Source organism: Anopheles aquasalis, chromosome 2, assembly GCF_943734665.1.
Source record: "Anopheles aquasalis chromosome 2, idAnoAquaMG_Q_19, whole genome shotgun sequence".
Classification (NCBI taxonomy): Eukaryota; Metazoa; Arthropoda; class Insecta; order Diptera; family Culicidae; genus Anopheles; species Anopheles aquasalis.
Window position 1 is genome coordinate 26095001 of NC_064877.1, and position 10000 is coordinate 26105000.

The 10000-nt window shown below is 46.7% G+C and overlaps 1 protein-coding gene across 1 annotated transcript in view; it reads right to left on the reverse strand.

The window, feature by feature from the left end:
- The window catches only part of LOC126569563 (myogenic-determination protein), a 17466-nt gene that overhangs the window by 6810 nt on the left and 656 nt on the right, over window positions 1–10000 (reverse strand). The window contains exons 2-3 of the mRNA XM_050226749.1: window positions 8693–8815; window positions 8496–8579 (exon numbers count right to left, since the gene is read on the reverse strand). Of these exons, the coding sequence (XP_050082706.1) occupies window positions 8496–8579; window positions 8693–8815 (207 nt within the window). The remainder of the gene's footprint in view (window positions 1–8495; window positions 8580–8692; window positions 8816–10000) is intronic.

Genomic DNA, 10000 nt, shown 5'->3' on the forward strand with positions numbered 1-10000 from the left:
GCGGTCTGCGCATCCTTTCCCAGCGAGTCCATCCTGGCATCCTGGCAGTTGGTGGCAAGTCGGTTGACGTATTATTGGGAGATAAAACGATGGATTTATCTTAATACTGGCGAAAGGAGATCGCGAGATTACCTTTTTGTGAAATGTGCCAGATGGCATCAGTGACAAAAAGGCGAATGAAACGTGCTAATCCGAGCCAAGGATCTCTGTACCGTGCTAGGATTGAAGAAAGCAAACCAAACGGATTTGCTATCCGCCCGGCTTATGAGCTTTATTGCTATTTAGAGTTTTATCGTCAATTTTTTTTCTACTACTGTGACCTGTGGTTTACGTTGAAATTTCTTTATTTATCTTCCAAATCAATTTTATTGCCTTCAAAGTAATCCTTTCCGGTTACAATGAACTTATGTCAACGGATTTTCCAGTTTTTGAAACCGGTGAAAAAGACGGCTTTAGGGATGGCCTTCAGCTCCTTCTTTGCAGCGCTTTAAAACTGCTCTGTCGAAATCTGAAACAGTGTTTCCGGAGCGGTCTTTACAGCTTTTACAATAGCCAGAATTCACATTGTGCTAAATCAAGTGAATAGGGTAGTTGTGGAACGATTTGAGTGGAGTCTTTGACGAAAAACTCACGGAGAACCAACGCCAGCCGCTGGTACCAACAGTACCAGACGAGTTCTGGCTCGTTTAAGGCCCAAAACCTGATTCAAAATGTAATTGATGAATTATCTGAAAAGGCCATTACCACCAACAAAGTCTCTAGTTGTTAATCGACGATTCGAATTCCAACAACCAATCTTTAATTTTTTTTTTACATATATGAGGACGGACGATCGTATGTTTAATCTTTAATTTGTTGTGCATAAACTTCGTCGAATAATATTGATGGTCGTCTAGGATGATCTTCGTCGTCAACACGATCCCAATTTCTCTGCAAGTCTTTGTACCACTTGTAAATATTTTTATTTAACTTACAGTAGTCAGCAAAGGTTTTCTGCATCAATCTTTACATTTCCGAGGGTCAAATTTTATGAAAACTCGAGGCTCAACAAATTTCGAAAAACCAAAGTCGAAGAATTCGCTTTTAGTAGCTCACAAAACAATGCTCAAAAACTAACAATTTTTTTAATAGTACAGTAATAACTCCTGTAGACCAAAACGGATGCTTGAAAAGAGACAGACTGAGGCAAACAAGTGATAGTTTTTTTTTCAGAAAAATCTCTCGAACTATCGTCCAGTCCAGCAGCAACATACTGGTCTATATTAAGACCTTCGTCCACTCTGCTTCAAGCGACCAGATTCCAGATAGCCAACCATTCCAAAGGGAAGGCATTCTTCACGTACCATCAAACGGGAATAGGCCAGTCAGTTATTGCCTTCAATTGCATTGGATTTAATTGCAACATTTTCGGTTCCACCCATTAGCCATCCATACGCCTCCATGGCCACTGGTTTGCCACTGGATGGCCTGTGCCCTCGTGTGTGCGTCCTCGGAAACGGAATGTCGACATCGTAGGCATGATATGTTCATTGGAAAAATAGTTAAGATATTGCGTTTCGGAACATCTTAATTTAAATTCCATCGCCAAGTGCGCACTAGGGTAGCTAGCTAGATCACCGATGCCGTGTGCCAATGTGCACGCGAACGGCATTCCTTTTGGTGCCGGAAAATTGAGGGTGGTTCTGCGAGGGATGGCCGTTTCTCGGTTGTCGGTTGCCAGTTGCGGTCACAGTAGTGAAACTATTTAGTCAAATATGACGTTGCTGGGGCCGATCCGGCCAAACCGAATCCGTTTCCCCTTCTGGCAGGGTGTGCCAACGAAGGTTTGCGCTCCACTTCCTCCAACGGGTGGTGTATGCGCACGTCGGGGCGCACGCCCCAAGCTGTCACGCGTCACGTGAGGTGTCAGATAAGAGGGCGCAAAAGCCGCCCAGCACGCAATCCAAGATTGCACTTTTACCCTGTTCTGCAGTTCTTTTTTCGCGTTTGATGCGGGTTCTACCTCTCGTCCCAGTCTCCGCCCTTTTTTCCTCGTGACATTTTCGTTTGATATCGCATCGGATGGCAAGGGAGCTAATTAATTGCACTTAGTGTTGGTCTAATTCACTAATTAATCAAAGCCACCAGTGTGGGGGCCAGGGTATCACGGGTCCGAGCTTGCGCGGAACCTTCATTCAGAACATGTTGTTCCGCGCCGCCAAAAGGGCGCAATCCGCGCACGGCTCCTGTCCGGAACGTTTGCCCTGACGTTAATGAACTCAGGCACGGCGCGGCACCTACCGAACCAACGCTTAGCCATGCGTACGTTCGAAGTGTTGAAAGACTCTTCACAGTAAGGGGTTTTGTTGTGAAAAATAGTCACTAGCGCAAAAAGGAGGCAGCAGCGAGTGGTGGCCGCGCACGCTTGGAGTGCGCAATTAGCACATAGCTCTCATTAGTACTGCGCCCCCAAAGTCCGGGAGCTTTAATTAATTCCGGCTGCGACAAACAGAGAGAACTGAGAGAGGGAGAGGGAGAGTAATGCAAGTGTCCAATGGTGGCCGAATAGATGTTGTCCTTGATGTTGTCCTTCGAATAGCCACGTGTTTGTGATCGAATAGAGACGATGCATCAGAATGAGTAATAGTTAAAAGAACAATGGGTGTGAAAAGTATCTACAAAGCATCACTAATATCAGAGCGTAATCGACACGCTATCAGTGATAAACGTAGCTCTCTACCGCACTAAACGATGCAAAGCAGAGCGGCCTGTAGCGGCATGGCAAGGCAGTTGTCAAAATCGATCGTCGCAGTTCTTACCGACGATCGTTTAAACTCGATTTAGAAAGTGACGTGCATCAGCGAAGACTTAAAAGCCGATTAGAGCGCAAAAGTCCCCTAATCTATGGGGATCGCACTTTGTTAAGCCGATTCATTTGTAAGTCCCTCCTTCCCCCCCAAAAAAAAAAAAAACGACACGTCTGTGTCGCGTACCAGGGCCACCAAGAGAGAGAGAGAGAGACTTCGGTCTTACTTCTTCTAAAGATGAAGATCGAGAAACGCGCGCGTTGGTGCCATCGGTCTGGTGGGGGGTAGGGGCGATGGTGGCGGCGTAACTGTCGCGACAAATTAATTTGACCCATCGCACGAACAGCCAAACAACCGATTTAAAAGACCGAAACCATTCGAGCGCACACCCGCCATCCCTTTGCCCGGTTCCCGTTTTTGGCGGTCGTGTGGAAGTGAAAAATGTGAGTGTGAGAATGCAAGAATTGTTCTCTAATGAAGGCTGACGGTTCTATTCCCTCCCCCTCCCCCCTCTAACTCCCGGTGCCGTCTTGTGCGCCGTGAGTTTTCAAATAACCTCTCATCACTCCAAATGCACAGCGGACAGCGCGACTGCGGTGGAACCGAACTAAAGTAATGAAAATTGATTGAAGTTGCTGCAAAAACAAGCCCCGGGAAGTCCTCTCTGGCATCGCCAGCCGGCCAGGGACTATAGAGACGGGAGCCGACGACGGGAACATCTTTCTTTGATTATCTCGGCAGTATGGACTATGGGAGGCACGCAGCCTGCTTTGCCTCACATGTGACAGTTTTAACAAACGTTTGACCACTTTTCATCGCCAGCCCGTCAGTGGAGTGTTGTGTGGTTGACCTTGGGCGGAATGTCAACATTGGAGACAGAACCAACCCAAAACCGATCGACCGATCATCAACGGGCGGGCAACGGTGGGGAGGGCACGCGCAACTGCGACATCCCACTTCCCACCGAAGGTCAGTCGGAAAGGGAAGGGCTGGGTGGTGGATTCGGAAATCGTTACCCCGCAGAAGAATGCGCCGATCTGGCATTCCATCGGTGACAGGCCGGGCAGGAAGAATTACGATCCATTTCTAGCACACTTTACACACACCGTCCGACCGGATGTCGTCATAGGTGCGTCCGCACTAGGCCGAAGCAACCGTAACCGAACCGAATACCCCGTTGATTAATACCTTGAGACGAGAGCCCGACGGAAGGTCGAAATCACGCGGTCGGAGGTCGGCTTGTTGATGCTGATGGTGCGTCCCCCGTCATTACAGCAGAATTTCAAACACTCGAAACGGCGGGGTTTTGGGCACGTTGCACCGATTACAAGACGGTCAGAAATTAAGGTAAATTACTGCTGCTTGAAGCCATGAAACGAAAGGAATGGCGACACGAGAAGTGCGGTCATTACGGTTTTTTTTATTATTTTTGCATACTCCTCTTGTGTGATTTATGATAATTTATAATAATTGCAGTCGTTGAGCACACGCACCCGGACGACGGGTATGAACGATGAAAGGCATAAAAAAGATGCTTGAAATATTTGGAAATCACCCGAACCGTCAACGCATGGGAAATTGTCCCAAAGGTACATCGTAATAGAAAATATATAATCGTATATTAATCGTATACTGTGAGTTAATTATGATTGATAAATATAACTAAGTGAATCTTCTATCGAAAATACATAAATTTCTCATTACGTACAGTCAGTATTCAAGTTCTGTGGGCATGGAATGTGTTACAACTACAACTTATCGAATGAACAGGCTCCGCTTCGAGAAGAAAATTACCGCATAAATGATTATCATTAAGTCCTAAGTAGATGTGCAAGTGAACATTCTTGGAAGTTGTCTTCTTATGATCAGAGTTTCGTTTTTATTTCCGAAAATGTGGACTCCTCACAGTATGATATTGCAGTTTCAACATGATTTACTCTGGCAGAATTTAACACAAACCAGATGAAAACTAACACTTATATTTATCGACAGAGGTGGTAGATCATCGAAGGATTATATTTTTTTTCAAATTACTCTTAAAAGGGTCATAGACGGTCATTGTTAAAGAACTATCAAAAACTAACATCATAGCAATAAATTCAGAAGGAATGTTATATATTTAAAAAAAAACATAAATTGCGTTTTCCATCCAATGCAGGCCTCAACTGACATTTAAAACGGAATTACTAACCACGTGCAATCCTGAGGTATCAATGAAGTAATCATTAGGTAATGGGATTCTCCAGGAATCTTTGGAAAAGGTCTTCAACATTTATTTTTTCCAAGTTTTTGGCAGCACTTTGAGGTCATTATTAATTGAACCCAAGCTCAAAAGTTGAAAATTGAACAAAGAGGAAAAATTAGCCAAAAACGCAAAGAAAGGCCAGCTTCTGAACCATTTGGTTGTAAATTCAAAGTAATTTCCTAATCCTTTCTACTTGATTTTCACAACCAAGAAGTATTATTGCCAGCGGAATTAATGGAACAAACAGATACTATCTCTGCTCACCCTTTAAAAGCGTTTGATTGTTCGCTGCCTCAATGGCAATCACCATCGAAGCGACATGATGAACATGAAACTCCCCTTTACACTACCTTCACTATACAGAGCTGCTAAAAGAGACAAAATCGGCTCCTGAAAAGGGCCTCAGCATACCGTTCGTCATCTGTCAACCCTAAACGGCAGACAGTCTAGCGGGGCGGCCTGTTCAAGAACTCCATTCTCCCCCCACCATTCTTATAGATGCTACAACCAGTAGAGACCTCCGTCTCGAATCACGGCAGAAACGCTGCGCTACGCTGTGGCGACAAATGTGACCGTGCGGCTGAGATTACACGCGACCCCAAACGATTCTCCCGAAAAAACCCATCAAACGATCTGTTTTTTTCACCCAGCAGGCCCCCAGGCCCCCCCGTACAGGCCCGTACCCTACTACAAAACTCTCCGGCTGCACAGTTTATGGCATATCAGACGAGCATGATCGTGCGAGAGACGCACGTATCACACCCCGCGCATTCCTGGCCCCTGGGTGGGTTGTCAGTAGCATCTTTCATCCTACCGCTTTGCTTTACGATCCCTTCATCTGCCGGTTAGTAAGCCGGGCGAGATTCAAAAGAAGAGCATCGTCAACATTAAAAAAATGGATAGCTCGCGACAAGACGGAGTGCACGCGCCCCATTCCTTGCGAGACGTATCGCAGCCACCCTGTCCCACGGCTACGGCAAATCGTCCCCACCAAGATCGCCAACTGATCGCACTGCACGGCACTGTGCATGCCAAATACAACCAAGTGGCACGGCGGCTACTGGAGAGCCCCCGAGCGGCGGTTTGGCACGAGCACGTGCCCAGGCGGTGGATGCGGAGTGCACGGTGAAGACAAATTTATCGAAACATGCAATTAAATCTCATTAAAAACGATGTACGCTACGTGGGCCATACACTCTCGGGCCTCAATGCTAAAAAGGGGGGACCAGAACGGTGCGTCAGACGCAGAACGATGATGTTCCAAAATTAAACGTTTTCTGCTTCGTGCTTGGCAGCGCCGCGACAGCGACGATCTTGCAAACGGGCGGTCCCCAGGCCCCATGTCCTGTTCTGTTTGATTCACCGTTCGGTCTACCGGTGTCCAGTCATTGGCCAATCTGACGCTGTTTTTTTTTTTGCTCTCCTTTGGGAGCCCTGACTCGATCGGATATTGCTTCTTAATTGTGATCGATCGTTTCCGTTGGCAGAGGATTCTGTAATCTGCAAAGCAGGCCAGGAGCAGTAGAGACAGCTTCGAGGAGAGAGAATGAAGTTGTCGAGCCATGAAATGGACAAGTCCGATGCGACGTCGTCGTGCTGTCTGTCAAAGATGGTGTCGTTGCACGTCCCTGCTGCAGCGCGTGCCACCACCCTCACGAGCGCCATGAGGCCATGATCCAGCTCCAGCTGCCGCTCGATCGCGGGCAACGAAAGTTGACACTTCGGGCTTCACCGTCACGCCAACGCGTCCAGGCGGTGCCCAGGGACCCCGTGACACGACGTGTGCGGTTTGTTTGCTCAGGCAGCGCACGATGATCAGCAGCAGCAGCAGCAGCACAAGCAACGAGTGAGGCTGGAATGTGCAGGGATCATACAGGGTCCCTATGCCGGCGTTGACAGTGACACAGTGGACCACTCGGTAGGGCCGTTGCGTGGCGGGCGGTCGAACACGTCGTCTTCGTCGTCGTCTTCGTTGGACGATGTCTAGCCCCAAAAGAAGGTGTGCTCGGTGCTCTCTGGCCGATCACGCCAACGACGGTGCGATAATAATATCTTCTTCACAGTCTAATTGTACTGGCCGGGCCCCTGCCCGTTGGTGACATTTGTCATGACAGTTTGACATATTATGACTACGCCGGGAAAATAGATGATTTGGCATTATTCATTCTTTGCTTCAAGCAATTCCAAGCAAGGCTCCGCTTATTTGCTCCGGTAACTGGAGCGAACGTGCTGCGGCCACACGGGAAGGAGTTTCGAAAGATTGGCGTGATCTGACACTAACCATGCGCTCGCTCGGACGAGCTCACAAAAGGACCGAACGGTGCCGAAGGATGAGCCATGCGCGATCTAGCCATGCATATCCCGGTGCTCTCCGGGTCACGGGCGGGGCGGAAGATGGAACTAATTATGTTTTCAACACGCCACATCATCGCTACTGACACTGTGTCATGAACTGCGGGTGCACGTGAGTTCAGTTCAGCAAATCGTTTCGCGAATATCGTGGATCGAGCCGAGCGTGGGTTCCCGTGATTGCGGAAAGCCGAGAATTTCACGGCATTCCCTCGGGCCCTCCCGTTCGCCCTGGTTACCATCTCCCGTAGAAAGGCCACCGGAGTCGGAGGCATTAATCTTCTCGACCGGGAATGGGACCGGGGGCCACATCACAACCGAGACAGCGTCAGAATCGCAAGCGCGCGCGCACGTCCGTGTTTCCTGTGTTGCTTCTTCGGCTTCGACTGGCTCAATGCAAGACAGAACTGATGTTGTTTTGTAGCTGGATGCTGTTTCCTTTCGGTTACAAAGTGAAACAGCAAGGGAGTGATGGTGTGGCCGTGATGCACACACCCAGCCGGCAACATATCGCGGAAAGGGAACGATTAATGAAAATCGGTAGTCGAATACGAAGCACGGTACCATTAATCTTTCTGTGACAGTCGCGATCGAGCGAAAAAGGAAAAAATCACATTCACAAAACAGTCACAACGTAAGTACGCCCGCCGGAAGGGGGATCAAGTCGTGCGTCGTGGACGTGCTTAATCTGCACTTCCTGCACTTCCCCCGGTACCGACACCGGATGAAGACCGGTGTTCAGGGCGTGTCGCTACACACCAGGCCCGCAGGAAAAAAAATCGCTCCCTCACACCTCATCCCAAAACCCATATGGCAATCGGTATGTTTATCAACAAACAATTAAATCACGATAAATTTTACCCACCACCCCCGGCGGTGGCCGGCCTGGCGAAACGACCATTCTGGAGCGGCATGCAACAAGTGTGGTGTCCACGAACCACCGGTTTCGGGCCGGGTTTGAACAAGGTGCTAGTTGATGGGAAATGGTGGAACGCCGACCGTTCCGGAGTGTGAAGCGATATGTGCGACAGACCGCCTTATGGGCGTTAATTAGTCACTACCGCCGTTGCCGCCGCAATCGTAAGAACTTTCGGATGCAGATTGGCTCTACTCACCATGTAGTCCTGAGGTGTTGACAGAATGGGATTGCTGCCGGAATCCGTGATGCTGTCCGGGCTTTGGCGTACGGGCGGTGATTCCTGTGCGGGGTCGAGAAGGGAAAGGCCATTAGGGGATGTAACATTTTTTGGGCAATGAATTCCATCCGTGGCCAAATGACGCCACGCGTGACGACAAATATGTGTCTACTGACCTCGAGCAGCGCCTGAAGGCTGTCGATGTACTCGATGGCGTTCCGAAGGATCTCCACCTTCGGTAGCCGCTGGTTTGGGTTGGTGCTGGTCCGTCGTTTGAGCACTTCGAATGCTTCGTTTACCTGTAATGGCATGAAGGTGAAGACAATAAACCAACGTAGCATGGAAGTGGGTAAGGTTGATCAATTGTTAAAATTTAGTAAAAATAATTGCATTAAGGGGGAACTTTGGTAATTTCTGATCGAAAAAGGTTCATTTTTGATATTTTATTTGTAAAGGAACCATTAAATTTTATTAATTCAAGTGATTGGCACATTAAACTTCATCTTTTGAAGAATATTTAGATCTATTTTGGAGACAATTCATTAAACACTTCATCCTTGGCATCGAATTTATGTAGCTGTGTCTGTGAAAAGGTACTTTTTCCGGTGCCCATCGTAGCTTCATGATGGGTCATCAGAAAAATGCAAATCGATATTCTTTTGATAGATTATAAGTTTATCCAGGTAGCCCCGTCAACTTTTTGTCAAATTTCCTATTTTTCCATTTTTGACAGATTTTTGAAGTTGGAAAAGTGATGCTTTTTGTCATTTTTCCTAAAAACACGATTTTCAAAGATTTGTTTAAAAAAAGTATCAACAATTTTCACAAAATCTCAACGGAGCTACCTGATAAAGAGTGTACAGATTATGTGTTAAAAATTTCGAATCGATCGGTTCAGTAGTTTTTACGGTACGATGGGCTCCGACTTTGAAATCGTTGGTTTTGGGAAACACTCTTCAAAGTAGCGTGCTTCATGGAGCCTTGTATGAGACGTTTATATTCAAAAATCTATATCTTTGGCAGTATTACTTCGATTGATCCAAAACTTTTACACAATGTCCTTGAAAGGATCAGCATTCAGGGAAAAATGTTAAAAATATGTGTCACAAAAAAATGAATCCCGAAGCCCCTCCTTAATCTGCTGAATGTTTGTGTTCGAATAAGTTATATAAAAATGCGAATCAAGGAATTGTGCTTATGTGCACAGATCATTTTCAGCAATTTGTGGATTATGGTAAATAAAGGAATAGTAAAAAAAATCAATTCACGTTTGATAGCAATACGAGAAATTGGATGCTTCACTCTTCAGAGACAAGCAAAAAGAACATACATTCTTAGCTTAGTTCTACATTATGCCAATTTTTCGTGTTTTTTAGTATTTCCATACATTAAAATACACGACAAACAAATGATAACACGTAAATTCCATAAACTTCAATGACAGTAGAATTTTATACTGAAAATTTAAAAAACATCCTCCGGCG